Below are 17714 nucleotides of genomic sequence, written 5' to 3' on the forward strand. Positions count from 1 at the left end.
TAATCTTCACAATAATCCTTTAAGTGCATAATGCCTGTTTTAAGACAAGGAAGCAGGGGCACAGGGAGGCTAAGTTGCTTGCTCATAATTATACAGTGGTGAATTGCAGAACTGGGATTTCAACCTGGGCATCATCTGAACCCAGTTTCACTTTGGTGAAACCTTTTAAAAATACATTACCAACCTAATATTTTTGAAAAGTGAAACAAATGAAAAACATGCCGACAAAATGCAAACATTCATATATTCCCTTTTTATATTTCATCTCACTGTAGACCAGTTTTTGGGCCAGCTGTAAATAGTCTGTGGACCACACTTTAAGTAACTTTAAGTTACTGCTTCAAACCATTGTTAGTGGTGCCAGGGAAGCTATTGATTTTTTTTCATACTTCAAATTAAGAGTTAGGTGATATCTCCTGAACCTGGAGAGGGAGAAATCCTGGAAGTTTCCCAATTAATTATATGTTTGAAGGAAATACGGGACACAGATTGGACATTTTGAGAGGAAGGGGCTCATCACTATTTCAAGAAGTTAATGTGTGTATAGATTGAGAGTTAGTGAGAAACATAAATGTTCAAAACCATAGAAAAGAAGTAGTTTTGGAATTGAAGCAATATGATTTTTACATGGTGAGAATAATCTAAAATTTAGTCAGACTTGTTAAAGAAAACACCAAAGAAGTGGTATTAGAGCTGAGAAATATTTAACTTTATATATTAGGAATGTCCTGCAGGGTTTAACGTCTGCTAATTTTTGCAGAAGGTATTGAAAAGCTACTTGAGATTCGTTTCAGGGAATTGTTAGATTGTCCCATCTTTGCTTGCCTTTTATTCTTGGACTTCACCTTCTCTGACACTAACAGTGAACCCTGGGACTGGTAAATTATAATACTGAACATTTTTATTTGAGCCTGTTTAAAAACAGATTTTAGGAGTGTTGGCCCTGTGGCTCACTTGGTTAATCCTCTGCCTGTGGCACCGGCATCCCCTATGGGCGCCAGGTTCTAGTCCCAGTTGCTCCTCTTCCAGTCCAGCTCTCTGCTGTGGCCCGGGAGGGCAGTGGAGGATGGCCCAGGTGTTTGGGCCCCTGCACCCTCATGGGAGACCAGGAAGAAGCACCTGGCTCCTGGCTTCAGATTGTCAGCGCTACCCATGGCGGCTATTTAGGGGGTGAACCAACGGAGGGAAGACCTTTCTCTCTGTTTCTCTTGCTGTCTGTCTATAACTCTGTCAAATAAATAAATTTTTAAAAAATTTTATACTTTTCAAACTAGTTGTCTTTTTCTGTTCTCTGTCTTGCCTTCTGTGTTTAATCTCTTTGACTGGTTTGTTAATAGCTTCCATTGCCCACAAAATGGAGGGTACACTTTTAGCTTGACCTCTGAGGCCTTTCACAGTCTCTATTCTTCCAACTCTGACTTTGGTTTCATGAACTGTTTCAGCCGATTGGTTACATTGTTTGGATAAATGCTGCACTGTTCCATAGCTTTGCTCTGTCTCCCTAGTCTGCCTACTGTAATGTGTTATACAATGGTTTTCAAGGACAGGTTGTCTTTTAGGCTAAAAATCTGATTACTTTGAGAGTAGACACAGTCTGTTAATTTAGTCTTTGCTTTTTTGTTAAGATAACTTTTGTACTTGGGAATATTGCTAAAAACATGGACATTTAATGTGTAGTTTCCACTAAAATTTGCTAGTTGGGAGACGACCAGTCTGAGAAAGTGGTGAGAGGGATGTGGTAGTACAGGGGATAAAGAGTTTTGTTTTTAAACTGAAAGTAAGTTTAAAACTCTTTATTTTCCATGTTCTGAGTTGTAATCATAGAAGTAACTGTCTCTCTTAAGGTAGAACTTATTCTTTAAATTTGTGTTTAAGTTCCTATACAGATCAACATGATAATCATATTTCCTTTTCTTCCTTAATCTGTCTTTTGAGAAGTTGATGGTACAAGTGTCATATCACCCTGCTGTACCTATCTCATGGTACGTCCTAAATCCCAAATGCCTCAGTTGAATTAGCCTTACAAAGAATCTTAAGAGGCATCCAATTTCAAAATACCTTGATTCCATTTTTAAATTCAGTTTGTATTAAAAGTGCTTAATAAATTAAGAGAAATAGTAATTTGGAGACTTGTTATGATTCTTTTGAAGATAAAATGCAGCTTTTGTTCTGATTTTGCATAGTTCTATAATTAGAAATCATTTAAGTTTTTTTTATTTGAGAGGCAGGTTTACTCCCCAAACATCTGCGATGGCCAAGGATAGGCCATAGACAAAGTCCAGGGCCAGGAATTCAATCCAGACCTCTCACATGGGTGGCTGAGACCCAATTATTTGAGCCATTCTTTTCGCCTTTCTGGGTCTGCATTAGTGGGAGCTAGAGTTGGGAATTGGAGCCAGGACTCAACAGCACTGACAAGGGAAGTGAGCATCTTAACTGCCATGCCAAATGCCTGCCCCTATAAATCACTTTTTGGTTGAATAATTTCATACAAGATGGCCATGATTGTGGACCTTATTTCTCATATATAATACCATAAGCTCAAAAGGTGTAGGTATTAGATGTTTCTCATAAAATTATGTCATTCCCCAGAGAACCAGACTGAAAGTTTTAAATAATATCCCACACATGAATGGTATGTTTCATTTTGCTTTCTCTAAGTATAAGAAAAGATAAACGGCTTGGTTATTTGAATTCAAGTTAAGAGGTTTTTTGTTTTTGTTTTTTTGACAGGCAGAGTGGACAGTGAGAGAGAGAGACAGAGAGAAAGGTCTTCCTTTACCGTTGGTTCACCCTCTAATGGCCGCTGCGGCCAGCGCACCATGCTGATCCGAAGTCAGGAGCCAGGTGCTTCCTCCTGGTGTCCCATGCAGGTGCAGGGCCCAATCACTTGGGCCATCCTCCACTGCACTCCTGGGCCACAGCAGAGGGCTGGACTGGAAGAGGGGCAACCGGGACAGAATCCAGCACTCCCACTGGGACCAGAACCGGTGTGCTGGCGCCGCAGGCTGAGGATTAGCCTATTGAGCCACGGCGCCTGCCAAGTTAAGAGGCTTTTAACAAATAAGTTGAGGGGGCCGGCACCGTGGTTCACTTGGTTAATCCTCCACCTGTGGCGCCGTCATCCCATATGGGTTCTAGTCCCGATTGCTCCTCTTCCAGTCCAGCTCTCTGCTGTGGCCCGGGAGTACAGTGGGGGATGGCCCAAGTGCTTGGGACCCTGCACCCGCATGGGAGACCGAGAGGAAGCACCTGGCTCCTGGCTTAGGATCGGCGTAGCTCCAGCCATGGCGGCCATTTGGGGAGTAAACTAACAGAAGGAAGACCTTTCTGTCTCTCTCTCACTAACTCTATCTGTCAAATCAATTTAAAAAAAAAAAAAAAACAAATAAGTTGAAACAAAAGAAAATGATTTTATAATTAGGCATGTCTTATTCAGAAATCTGTTTAACAAGTTTCTTCACGCTTTAAAATAATTTATCTGCAAAATCAGGAAGCTTTAAGTTGAAGGTTTTTTCAAAAAATTATTCTCATTTTATTTGAGAGACAAATACCATCCATCTGCTGGCCCATCTCCCAAATGCCTACAATAGCCAGGACTAGGCCAGGTTGAAGCCAAGAGCCCAGAACCCATTCAGTGTCTTCATGTGGGTAGCAGGGACTCAAGTGTGAGAGCTCATTCACTGCCTCCTAGGGTGCACGGGAGCAAGAAGCCAGATCTTTAAGTGGAGTAGCAGGGACTTGAAGGCACTCTGATACAAGATGTAGCCACTCCATGCTGATGACTTCACTTCTCCAGGTGTCTAGCTCATTGCTACCATATTTGGATTATTGCTACTGATAAAGAATAGCTTATTGAGATAAGTAGATGTTCACTCTCCAAATGGCCACAACAGCTGGAGCTGCGCCGATCCAAAACCAGGAGCCAGGAGCTTCTTCCTGGTCTCCCATGTGGATGCAGAGGCCCAAGGACTTCTACTGCTTTCCCAGGCCACAGCAGAGAGCTGGATTGGAAGAAGAGCAGCCTAGAACCTGTGCCCTTATGGGATGCCAGCGCCTCAGGTGGAGGATTAACCTAATGCACCAGGGCGCCAGCCCCAAGGGAGAAAGTTTTAAATGAATTAGATAGAGGGTCACATTTTGGACCCCTGAAACTTGTGATTACTCATTATTGTTACTTCATTGTTTTTTATGTACTGAGGTAAAAAGTTTAAATATTATGAAAGCATGGTTTGTCATGAGGATTTTGAGCTTCTGAGTAAGTTTGAGAATTTACACTACAATGGGTTAAGCATCCCTTATCTGAAATCTGAAGCTTTGAGCACTGACATGGTACTACCAGTAGAAAATGGCACACCTGACCTCATGCATGGGTTGCAGTCAAAATGCAGGTGCAAAACACACCCTTTATTCAGCATCTACAAGGGGAAAAAGCCCCTTTAATTTGTTAACACACAAATTGTGTTTCATCCACAAAATTAAAACTACATACATTTGCCTTTATGTGTGTACATATATATATATATATATACGTAAAAGCAAATGTATGTAAATGTATATATAAGGTATATATGAAACAAATGCATTTTTTGTTTAGCTGCCCAATTTAGCTTAATATGTATTTGCAGATACTCCAGAATCCAAAGCATTTTTTGATTTCACACATTTTGGATAAAAGAATACTCATCCTGTACTTAGCTTTAGGAAGAAAGGGTAACTTTGGCTGTCATACCCAATCTCACTTTAAACTCATCATTATTTTAAATCTCACAAAGCATGATTATTGTCCCTTTAAAGTGTTAATAGTCTTTTATGTGTCTACTCATTTGCTTGTATTTACATCTTCTAGTGATTCTCATTCTTTTTTGTACCTTCATGTTACCATCTGGATTATTTTTCCTTCAAGCTAAGGGTTTTCCTTTGGTATTTCTCTTACTTTGAATCTGTTGGATTGTGTATTTGTGTGTGCACTGAGACTATACTGAGACTATTTTTGTTTCTCCCCCCCCCCCCCTTTTTTTAAAATTTATTTGAAAGAGCAATAGAGAGGAAGAGACAGATTTTTCCATCTGCTAGTTCACTCCTGAATGGCTGCAATAGCCAGGTCTGGTCAAGTGGAAGCCAGGGGCCAGGAACTCCATTCAGGTCCTCCACATAGAAGACAGGGGCCCAAGTACCTGGGCCATCTTCCGCTGCTTTCCCAGGAGCATTAGCTGGAAGCTAGGTCATTGGAAGCAGAGCAGCCAGGACTTGAAGCAGCACTCCAAAATGGAGTGTGAGTTTCACAAGCGGTGGACTTAACCTGTTGTACCGCTGTGCTGGCCCCTCTCCTTCATTTTTTTTTTTTTCAAACTTTTTATTATTTATTTATTTAACAGGTAGAGTTATAGACAGTGAGAGAGACAGAAAAGTCTTCCTTCCATTGGATCACTCCTCAAATGGCCCCCAAAGCTGGTGCCATGCCGATCCAAAGCCAGGAGCCAGGGGCTTCTTCCTGGTCTCCCATGCGGGTGCAGGGTCCCAAGCACTTGGGTCATCCTCCACTGTACTCCCGGGCCACAGCAGAAAGCTAGACTGGAAGAGGAGCAAAGGGGAATAGAATCTGGCACCCATATGGTATGCCAGTGCGACAGGTGGAGGATTAACCAAATGAGTCAGGGCTCCAGCCCCCTTCCTTCATTTTTGAAGGACATCAGATTCTAAGATGAAAGTTTTTTAACTTCAATACTACAATGTCATTCTTGTTGTCTATGGCTTCCACAGTTTCCATTGAGGAGGTAACGGTTCTTATTTTTGTGTAAACATTTCTAACCACTTTTAATATATTACCTCTTCATCTTTTTTTTTCTGTAGTGTGATTCTAATGTACCTGAATGTAGTTTTATGTTTATGTTTCTACTGTTTGGTGTTTCTGAGCTGCTTAAATCTGTGACCTGGATTCGATCAGATTTGGTCAAAATTTTAGGAGTAGTTCTTCTATGCCATTCTGTCATCTTGTCCTTGAACCTTTTAACCATGTTCTGCACATTTCTTACACTCTACTTTTTTTGTATTCTTTGTGCATCAGTTTATATTTTCTTTAGACCTGTTTTTGAGATTGCTAACCTGCGTCCTGTTGAGTTTGGTCTGCTGTTATTCATTTATTGAACTCTTAATTTCAGATATTGTAGTTGGTATGATTTCATCAGGGAGCTGAAGGTTTTCAGCCCACTCACTAGCTAGATCAGAACTCTGTTTCTGAAATAGTGGGGCAGCCTCAGAGGTTTTGGCTAAGTTTAAGAGTCAGCTAGGGACCTGTGAGTCTTTTTTCAGATAGATTTGTTTTTGTGCTCACTCTGCTGTACTCCATTTTTCTCTGTTACTTGGTTGCCCAAAGCACACCTGTATTGTTAGTCCCTAACTTCTTGTTTGCTCTATCCATTGAAAGGATCAGTTTTAAGCTAGCTGGGTAGGAAATAGCATGCAGTAATTATCTGAAGACTTATATTGACTGATGAGAAAATGCTGGTAAAAATGTTGAGTGATGTTAAGACTAACTTCTGTATATAAACTTTAGGGCATGTAAACATGTACATTTATTCAGTTAAAAAAATCAAGCTGAATAAGATTCTGTTGTTTACCACAGAATCATTAAAAAAAAAAACATTATGAGTAAAATGAGGACATGGCTTCTGCTGAGTAAATTATTGGTTTAATGGGGGAAGTTCCTGTAATAAATTGAGAGTAAAAAATGTATTCTGTGAAGTGAGTACTTAATTGTATGTCTGCTTGATGTGTTTGAAATTCATACCTTATGGCCAGCGCGGTGGCTCACTTGGCTGGTCCTCCACCTGCAGTGCCGGCACCCTGGGTTCTAGTCCCGGTTGGGGTGCCGGATTCTGTCCTGGTTGATCCTCTTCCAGTCTAGCTCTCTGCTGTGGCCCAGGAAGGCAGTGGAGGATGGCCCAGGTGCTTGGGCCTTGCACCCGCATGGAAGACCAGAAGGAAGCACCTGGCTCCTGGCTTCGGATTGGCACAATGCACCGGCCATAGCAGCCATTTTGGGGGTGAACCAATGGAAAGGAACACCTTTCTCTCTCTCTCTCTCAAAAAAAAAAAAAAAAAAGAAAGAAAGAAAGAAAAGAAAAAAATTCATACTTTTTTTTTTTAAGCTTTATTTTATTGGACAGAGAGAGAGAGAAAGATCTTCCATTTGCTAGTTTACTCCCCAGTTGCCCAAAACAGGCAAAGCTAGGCCAGGCTAAAGCCAGGAGCTTAAAGTAGGAACTCCATCCAGGTATCGCATGTGGGTGGTGGGTACCCAAGTTACATGGGCCATTGTCTGCTGACTTCTAGGCATATTAGCAGAAAGCTGTGTCAGAGTTGCAGAGTAGCTAGGACTGGAATGAGGCACCTGGATAAGGGATATGTGCATCCCAAGCAGTGGCTTTACCTGCTGTGCCCTGGAGCTACCCCCATGCATAGATTTTTTTTCTTAATTGGCATTTTCTAGGAACTCTTTGATGACCCCTCTTCAATTTATATACTTTATTGTGTTAACACACATCTGATTTTTGCTGATTCAGTTTGTGTTTGTGTGTGTGAGTCTGTGTATTTATGGAAGAGAGGAAAGAGCTTTTGTTTCAGCTTCTGGGGCCTTTCCTTAGCTACCTGTTTTTTTGATGCTAATTTAAAATATGGTGAAAAGCTACATGATAGAATGAGGATCCCTAACATAAGGCAAGGACCCGTGCATTATTGTCTGTATTGTCTTGATCACCTGATCAGCTTTGGGGGGGGGGGGCGGTCATCTTAATACAATTAGTTGTTTCATTCTTCAAGCTTCAGTTTTATTCCTTCCACCTCTTGCCAATAACATGTATGCTAAAGTGTGATTAAGAAAGGTAGTTGAGGAGCCAGGGTTGTAGTGCAGTAGATTAAGCCATCACTTGGCCTGCATCCTATTTTGGAGTGCTAGTTTGAGTCTGGCTTCTCCATTCAGATGCATCTTCCTGCTGTTGAACCTGGGAAAACAGTGGATGATGGCCCAAATATTTAGGTCCCTGCTACACAAATGGGAGACCAGGATGAAGTTCCTGGCTCTTGGCTTTGGTCTAGCCCAGCCCTAGCTGTTGTGGGCAGTTCAGGGGTAAACCAGGGCATGGAAGATTGATCTCTTTGTTGCTCTGGCTTTCAAATAAATATTTTTCCACCAAAGTTGATTTCCTTATCTTTGTTTCATGATCCCTGACAGTCTTGATGTTAAAAAAAAAAAGCAAATGGGGGCCACCACTGTGGCGTAGCAGGTAAAGCTGCTGCCTGCAGTGCTGGCATCCCGTATGGGTGCCAGTTCGGGTCCCAGCTGCTCCGTTTCCGATCCAGCTCTCTGCTGTGGCCTGGGAAAGCAGTAGAAGCTGGCCCAAGTCCTTGGGCCCCTGCACTCTAGTGGGAGACCCAGAAGAAGCTCCTAGCTTCAGGTTGGTCCAGCTCCAGCCGCTGCAGCCATCTGGGGAGTGAACCAAGAGATGGAAGACCTTTCTCTCACTCTTTTTCTCTCTCACTATAACTCTGACTCTGCCTTCAAATAAATAAATAAATCTTTTTTAAAAATGCAAATGAGAGGGTAAATATAATTTTATTTTTAATTTGAGAAATCTTTTGCATTTAACAGATGGCTGAAAATGGAGAGTCTGGTTCTTAGAAGTTAGTCTCTGGTCTGTTTTATGAGAGAGCTGCAATAATTCCATCTCTTTAAAAAGATATGTGCAGCAATATTGGTCTAAGTTTATTTAGAATATTGCCATCATGGAAATGTTAGGAAGTTTAAAATGTTTTGTATTACTTTCTACTAGGAAACCACCCCCACTCCTAATCCCCCGCCCGCAGAAGAGGAGAAAACAGAGTCTAATCAGGAGGTTGCTAACCCAGAACACTATATTAAACATCCTCTACAAAACAGGTAAGCTTTTGACACCCAAGTTTTCTGACCTCAGCCATGAGGTAAATGGTACACAGGGCTGGTTTGAAGGGGAAAGTTAGAGGAGACTATTTTTAGATATGCTAAGGTAGAAGATTCCATTCACATTTGGATGGTCCATGACTAGCAAGCATGTTTATGTGTGTTCTGAGCTCACAGAGTTCTAGAGGGAAAGATTGGTTTGAAATTCTTTAGTGTATATAATCTTAAGGGCAGATGACTGGGATACCAACACATAGGGAGCTTTGTCCATGGGAGAATGTCTGTGGACAACTTAGACATGTAAACTAGGACAAAGTGGTGATCATGAAAACCAAGAAAATATTTTGTTGTGAGGATATAATGGATAATAGCATATGGGTGGGAAAAGTCAACTCAAAGCCTCCAAATATGCATTAGATTAGTTTAAAAAAAAGTTCTTGCTAGTTTGAGAAGAGATTTTTTCTTCTTTCTTTCCTTCCTTCCTTCCTTTTTCTCTCTCTCACTCTCTCTGTTTTCTCTCTCCGTTTCTGTTTCTTTCAGTAACAGTCTTGGGGCTGGCATTATGGCATAGCAGGTAAAGCTGCTGCCTGCAATGCAGCATGACATATGGGCCAGCATAACATATGGGTGCCAGTTCCAGTCCTGGCTGCTTCACTTCCAATCCAGCTCCCTTAATAAAGGCCTGGGAAAAGTAGCCAAGGTCCCGCTGCCCGTATATTGGAGACTCAGATGAAGCATCTGGCTCCTGGCTTCAGCCTGGCTAAGCCCTGGCTTTTGGGGCCACCTGGAGAGTGAACCAACAGATGGAAGCGCATTTCTCCTTTTCTCTCTTTGTCTCTGTTTCTCTCTCTCTCTCTGTTTCTCCTTCTCTCTGTGTAACTCTGACTTTAAAATAAATAACAAGAAAGAAAAAGGTAAAAAATGGCAGTGCAAATTTATTAAACTAATGCTAAGTTATGCAGAATTGCATCATTTTAAATTAAAACTGAGTTTGCATGTGACCATCTCAAAATAGTTGTAACATTAGATTGGTCACTTTTAAATACTGTGGCTCCCTTTACACACAAACACTAATGCATCCAAAGCAACAAGGCCTTGTTAAAATGGTAATAGTTACTTCAAATTAGTATGATAGCCTTGTGAACAATTACACGTTTAAAATTACTTCCCAAGTTCACTCCCACAGTACTTGTCCACCACTTAACATCTCAACCAAAACATTAGGCTTGTAAAATAATCACTAACAGACAAATGTACTAAACTTGTATATTCGGTACTGCAGATTTATTTATGCATAAGCAATCAAGGGATTCATACAATCTGCAGCCCAGAAGTCTGAAAGTGATTTATAAAAATTGTTAAATCATTTAAATATTGTTTAAAAATGTACACTTGTTATACACCCCGCACTGTACAAATAACTAGAAACTTTGTTCCTGTGTAAACAAAAAAGGAAACATAATAGGATTTGAAAAGTCTGGATATTTCCTTCCTTACAGATGTCAAAGACAACATCTATTAATTAAAGACATTATACTGAAAGGACTATCATATCTTAAAGACAAGTTCTCTATCTCTTCAGGTTTTTGAAAAATTATGCAGTTGTGTCATTAACCAAAGTAGTTTGTACACTACAATGATAATGATCTTGAATTTCTTAAAAATATTATAAATAAGCTTCAGTTATCAAAGAAATGAAGTTTTCTGGAGTGGTCCATTAGGAGAAGCTCTTTGGACTTTTTTATTAATTAAAATAGTGATACTTTTAGAATTTTTGTTCTACTCTAATGCAAAGTATGGAGCAAATAAAAATATGTAGTACACCGTTTTTTACATGTGCAGCATTGGTAGATGAAGATTGTATCTTACCATTAATACTGGATATAGCCTTTTATCAACTGCATACGCCTGGACATAAGTAAAAATCTTTTGTGATGGTGAAAAGTGACTAGAATATACTAGCTAATTCCTTTCATCTGCCTTAAATGGTGCCACGCAGGAAAGTCTATTTAAGGTTCTGGTGAGTTTGACAAACTTGGAATGCTGGTACCACTGAATTGGGGAATAGTTCTCATCTGCCTCAGAATTAACAGTGCACTTTTATACATTAAAGCAACTGATATAATGACCTTTTGTGGGCCTTCCCAGGTGCTGGAGTTTTTGTGTTAATTTGCCACACAAGATCTCTCTAACGTTTATTTTTGATTTTGCAGAGGATTCTAAGAATGTACAGTTCCATTGTCTTGCTAGATTTTGACCTCTATTTTTCCTACAACTCATCTTCCAAGTTACATTTATTACAAACCAGGATCATTTGAACATTATTAATGTCTTTAACTTGAAGATTCTCTTTTCTCAAATCTGGTAAATCATTCAGTATGAATTGTGCATTGTTAGAATAGACTAATGTAGCTGGCGCTGCGGCTCACTAGGCTAATCCTCCGCCTTGCGGCGCCGGCACACCAGGTTCTTGTCCCGGTCGGGGCGCCGGATTCTGTCCCGGTTGCCCCTCTTCCAGGCCAGCTCTCTGCTGTGGCCAGGGAGTGCAGTGGAGGATGGCCCAAGTGCTTGGGCCCTGCACCCCATGGGAGACCAGGATAAACCCCTGGCTCGTGCCGTCGGATCAGTGCGGTGCGCCGGTCGCAGCGCGCCAGCCGCGGCGGCCATTGGAGGGTGAACCAACGGCAAAAAGGAAGACCTTTCTCTCTGTCTCTCTCTCACTGTCCACTCTGCCTGTCAAAAAAAAAAAATAGAATAGACTAATGTAAAACTGGATCCATTTTTCATATGTAAATCCCTCATTCTGAGTTTCATATAAGTCTTAGGAAAACGTTAGCACAAAGTTATGCTTACTTATAATAGCTTCACAGTAATTACACGGATGGTATCATGTTTCATTTAAACCAGCAATTGCCCAGTATTTAGTGTTGCTACCTCATATAATTTTACCTGAAAATAAACCTGAGCAATGTATAACTATATATTCATTTAAGCCATAAGTAGAAAATACATAATGGAAAGAATATTAGGTTGGCATTTTTGCAATTTAAAGAATCTGACTTTAAACAAAATTTTCATCTATTTGAAAGTCAGAGTTAGAGAAGGAGAGGCAGAGAGAAAGATCCATCCTCCATTCACTGGTTCATGCCCCAAATGGCAGCAATGGCTGGGGCTAGGCCAGGCCAAAGCCAGGAGCCAGTAGCTTTATCCAAGTCTGCCATCTGGGTACAGGGGCCCAAGGACTTGGGCTATTTTCTGCTGCTTTCCCAGGTGAGTTAGCAGGCAGCTAGATTGAAAATGGAGCAGCAGGGACTCAAACCAGCCCAGAATCTGTCTTTTAATAGAAATCAGTTGGATTTATAGCTGCTTGTGTATTCAGTCTGCAAATAAAATTGTTTAGTGGAAGTATAAGAAGAAAATATGGCTTCACATATATTAATGTTTGGAAAAGGAAGGAGAGTTTTTAATGGCCCTAAAATATTGTAAATACTTTGCTTTGATACTAGGTTTCTTACAGGTTAATAGCAATGTGGAATCTGAAACCATGTCCAAGAAGTTTTCCTAGTATTAAATTTGGAATGAATCTCTTACTTGTGCATGATTTTATAATATACATTGGTCATTTGGAAAATACTGATTCCATGAGTTACAGAGATCTTCCAGATGTTGATAAATTTCATTATATTGTATTAAGTAATAATAATTAATAATACCTCTAAACTCCTCAGAAATATGTTTATTTTTTAGGAAATTATCAAGCTTATTGTGACAAAAGCTTTCTAAAATTCTGATTTTTTTTTCCCCCTGAAAGCTCTAATTTTAAACTAGCTTATTTCATTTTTCAAGAAGTAACCATGGTGTATCAGTGAATTGGGTAGAAAGCCACAGTGTCAGTCCCCAGATAACACTTCTAAAAATTTGCTTACTTATTTGAGGGACAGAGAACAAGAGAGAGCACATTGTCCCATCTGCTGTAGGTAGCTGGCTAGAACTGTAGCCAGGGGCTGAGAACTCAATCTAGAACTCCTACTCAGGTGGGAGGGATCAAATAACTTGAGTTGTCACCACTGCCTCTCAGGGTTTGCACTGGCTTGAAGCTGGAGTCAGAAGTCAGATGTATATATCATAACCTGGTGTTTGATATCATAACCAGGCATCTTAACTGCTAGGCCAAGGGCCCACCCCTCAATGCAACATTTTTATCAGTGGGAAAATAAAATTTTCCCATGACTTTGGTACAGTTTTTCTTTAGTGTTGTCTCTAGTTCTCTTGTAATAACTGATAAACTAAATGCTCTGTAAATGGTTGTTACATATTATTTAGTGAATAATGACCCCCAAAAGATGAAGAGTTTCTTAGGTTTTTATTTTATTACTCATTTGCAAGGCAGAGAAACAGCTAGACAGAGATATCCCCATCTGCTGCTTCACTCCTCAAATGCCTGTGTCAGCCGGGACCTGGGCAAGGCCGAAGCCAGGACATAGGAACGGAATTCAGATCTTCCATATATATGAGAGGGACCAGCTACTTGAGCCATCACTGCTGCTTCCCAAGGGTATCCATTAGCAGCCAAGAGCTCGGTCTCTTAACCAAGGCACTTCCATATAGGACCCAGGCATAATAAGCTGCGGCTTAATTGTCACACCAAGTATCTGCCACCCTGCCACTTAAGAAACTTTTCTTTCTGCAATTAAGCTTTTTCTTTCGAATATGTTGAATCCTTTGTTGAAATTGCATGGAACTACAAATGTGAAGGATAGACTATAAAATGATTCAGAGAATACTGATTTAATTCTTCTACTGGTGAATCATCATGAAATGGTAACATTTAAGTTTAGTATTTTGTGAGTTTATCGGCAAGATTTTTTTTTTTCTTTAGAAGATTTACTTATTTGAAAGTCAGAGTTACATAGAGGAGAGGTGGGGGGTGGGGGGTCTTGGATCTGCTGGTTCTGGTTCACTCCCCAATTGGCCATAGCAGCCAGAGCTGCACCAATATGATGCCAGGAGCTTCTTCCGGGTTTCCTACCCAGGTCCAAGGCCCAAGGACTTGACCATCTTCTACTGCTTTCCCACGCCATAGCAGAGAGCTGGATCGGAAGTGAAGCAGCTGGATCTCAAACCATTGCCCATATGGGATGCCAGCACTGCAGGCGGCCTATGTCTGCAACATTTTAGAGAAACTGTCACATATATTTCTGGTATATATTAGCGGTTATATATAGGAATAAAGCTTTTATCACTGACAGACATGTCTTTGTAGCATTACTCATTATTTTCCTAATTGTGTGTTTGAGTAAATACAGGCACAGGTTTAATAATTCCCCTCTGTCCTTAGTATTTCCATTTCATTCTCTGAACTAACAGCTTTTTTGTCCCTCTGAATTTTCAACCTAACTGTTCTTATCTTTCTTTATGGTTAAGTGCTTCTGCTCTTAAATAACTGCTTGCTCATCTCTAGTAGCATTTAACAAACTATAATTGTCTCTGTACTATAGTTTTGTGAAATTTCTTGATTGATGATCCTCAGTGGGTCTCTTGCTGTAGCAGAGGCTCTGATATATAGTACACATAAGTTACTTATTTGTAATATGAAAGAAATAGGGAAAACTATTCATTATTTTCCACATAGTAACAACCTCTTTTAAATTTTTTTAAGATTTTGTGGTAAAATACACATAGAATTTGCTATCTTAACTATTTTGAAATCAATAGATCAGTAATGTTAAAAATACTATGTTGTGCAGCCAATCTCCAGTCCTCTCTTTATCTTATAAAATTAATACTTGGGCCGGCGCCGTAGCTCACTTGGTTAATCCTCCACCTGCAGCACCGGCACCCCATATGGACACCAGGTTCTCGTCCCGGTTGCTCCTCTTCCAGTCCAGCTCTGCTGTGGCCCGGGAGGGCAGTGGAGGATGGCCCAAGTGCTTGGGCCGCCGCACCCGCATGGGAGACCAGGAGGAAGCACCTGGCTCCTGGCTTCAGATTGGTGCAGCGCCGGCCATAGCAGCCATTTGGAGAGTGAACCAGCGGAAGGAACACCTTTCTCTCTGTCTCTCTTTCACACCATCTATAACTCTACCTGTCAAATAAATTAAAAAAAAAAAAAAAGTTAACGCTCTATGGGGCCGGTGCTGTGGCAGTAAGTTAATTCCCCACCTGTGGTGCTGGCATCCCATATGAGCTAGTGTCAGCTGCTCCTCTTCCAATTTGGCTCTGTGCTATGGCCTAGAAAAGCAGTAGAAGATGGCCCAAGTGCTTGGGCCCCTGCAGCCGCATGGAAGCCCCAGAAGCAGCTCCTGGCTTCTGATCGGCCCAGCTCCAGCCGTTGTGGCCATTTAGGGAGTGAACCAGCAGATGTAAGACTTTTGTCTCGGTCTCCCCCTTTCATTGTCTGTAACTCTACCTCTCAAATAAATAAATAAAATTTTTTAAAAAAAATTAACACTTTATAATCCATTAAAGAACTCCTCATATCCCCCTTCCCTTCCCTTGGCTCTGGCAACCACCACTCTTACTTTGTCTCTATGAACTTGACTACTCTAGGTACCTCATATAAGTGAAATCATATAGTATTTATCTTTTTGTGACTGGTTTATTTCACTTAACATAATTTCCTTAACCTTTAGAGTTGCCATCCTCCTACTTTTGGCTACGGAGAGAGAAACTGCATTAACTATCACTTTTGACACTTGACTTTTTATTTTTAGATGGGCGCTCTGGTTTTTTAAAAATGATAAAAGCAAAACTTGGCAAGCAAACCTTCGGCTGATCTCTAAGTTTGATACTGTTGAAGACTTTTGGGCGTAAGTACCCCTTTATTTTAGATTGTTACTAGTTTTATTTGTGGTTTTTCATTTTAATTTGAGTTGATGAAATAGTGGGTGAAGTAAACAGTTAATCTTTTTTCCTGTAGAACTACCTTTTCTGTTTGTCCATCTTATGCGTGTTTGAATTAGGGATAAATCTTCATCAGTTGTCAAAAGCCTTAGTCTTGTAATCCTTTAGTCATTAATGTTTTCTATGCCTTGTCCTGGGATATTCTTTTTTTTTTTTTCATTTATTAAACTTTTATTTAATGAATATAAATTTCCAAAGTACAGCTTATGGGTTACAATGGCTTCCCCCCTCCCATAACTTCCCTCCCACCCGCAACCCTCCCCTTTCCCACTCCCTCTCCCCTTCCATTCACATCAAGATTCATTTTCAATTCTCTTTATATACAGAAGATCAGTTTAGTATATATTAGGTAAAGATTTCAACAGTTTGCCCCATATAGCAACACAAAGTGAAAAAACTACCGTTGGAGTACTAGTTATAGCATTAAATAACAGTGTACAGCACATTAAAGACAGAGATCCTACATAATATTTTTTTTAAATTAATTAATTTTCTATGCCATTTCCAATTTAACACCAGGTTTTTTTTTTTTTCATTTCGAATTATCTTTATATACAGAAGATTGATTCAGTATATAATTAGTAAAGACCTCATCAGTTTGTACCCACACAGAAACACAAAGTGTAAAAATACTGTTTCAGTACTAGTTATAGCATCACTGCACATTAGATAACACATTAAGGACAGATCCCACGTGAGGTGTAAGTACACAGTGACTCCTGTTGCTGACTTAACAATTTGACACTCCTGTTCATGGCGTCAGTAATCTCCCTAGGCTCTAGTCATGAGTTGCCAGGGCTATGGAAGCCTTTAGAGTTCGCTGACTTTGATCTTACTCTGAAAGGATCATAGTCAAAGTGGAAGTTCTCTCCTCCCTTCAGAGAAAGGTACCTCCTTCTTTGATGGCCCCATTCTTTCCACTGGGATCTCACTCACAGAGATTTTTCATTTAGATCTTTTTGTTTTTTTCCATGGTATCTTGGCTTTCCATGCCTACAATACTCTCATGGGCTCTTCAGCCACATCCGAATGCCTTAAGGGCTGGGATATTCTTTAAAGAGAATCTTTTATTGCCCCTAGAACTTTTGACAATTGGTTGGCACTTGTTCCTTTTCATGGTTGCCCAGATATATTTGCCTCATAAATGGGCATTTTAGAGCATTGTGGGGTTCCTGTTTCTGCAGACTCTCTTCAGAGTACTGTCTGAGGTTTTGAGATAGTAAAGATTTGAAGTGTTCAAAATTCAGAGGACTGTCAAAAGAATAAGTGTCTGTGATGATAGTTTATTTCTTTATAAGTTGTGATCAGCTTCAAGAAGAATAGAGAAATTTTTTTTGAGATTTTGTTTTTGAAAAGCAAAATATTGGAATCTGGGATTATGAACTTTTATATGACTTCAAAATTAATTGTAAAATTATAAAGTCTTCCAAGAAGTTTTGATGCTGATTCTCTAAAAGATGGTTTAGTGTGTTTTATTGACTTGGAGAATGTATAGAAAGATTTTGTTTGAGAATACGAAAGGTGAAATTTATAAGCACATAATTTTGAGAGACAGGTAGACAGAGGATGTCTATCTGTTGGTTCACTCAACAAGTGTTCATAGTGGCTGCAGACCTGAGGTTGAAGCTGGGGCCAAGAATCCGCTTAAGGTCTCTCACGTGGGTGCCAGGAATCCAGTGAATTTGAGCCATTACTACTGCCTGCCAGGACCTACATTAGCAGGAAGTTGGATCCAGAAGCCTGAGACAGATAGTAAGCCCAGTGTGGAATGTAGGTGCCTTCCCCCTACAAAGAGATTTAAACCACCTAGCAGTTATCTAAACATTTTAATTTATACATCTGTATTTTAAAATCATATACATGTTGAATTAGT

General features: G+C 40.2%; 1 protein-coding gene across 3 annotated transcripts in view; it reads left to right on the plus strand.

Annotated features, from left to right (window-relative positions):
* The window catches only part of EIF4E (eukaryotic translation initiation factor 4E), a 119955-nt gene that overhangs the window by 90267 nt on the left and 11974 nt on the right, over positions 1–17714 (plus strand). For all 3 annotated transcript variants that reach the window (XM_062199842.1, XM_062199839.1, XM_062199841.1), the window contains exons 3-4: positions 8832–8938; positions 15652–15747. In XM_062199842.1, the coding sequence (XP_062055826.1) occupies positions 8832–8938; positions 15652–15747 (203 nt within the window). The remainder of the gene's footprint in view (positions 1–8831; positions 8939–15651; positions 15748–17714) is intronic.

The sequence above is a fragment of the Lepus europaeus genome, chromosome 8, assembly GCF_033115175.1.
Source record: "Lepus europaeus isolate LE1 chromosome 8, mLepTim1.pri, whole genome shotgun sequence".
In the NCBI taxonomy this organism is placed as follows: Eukaryota; Metazoa; Chordata; class Mammalia; order Lagomorpha; family Leporidae; genus Lepus; species Lepus europaeus.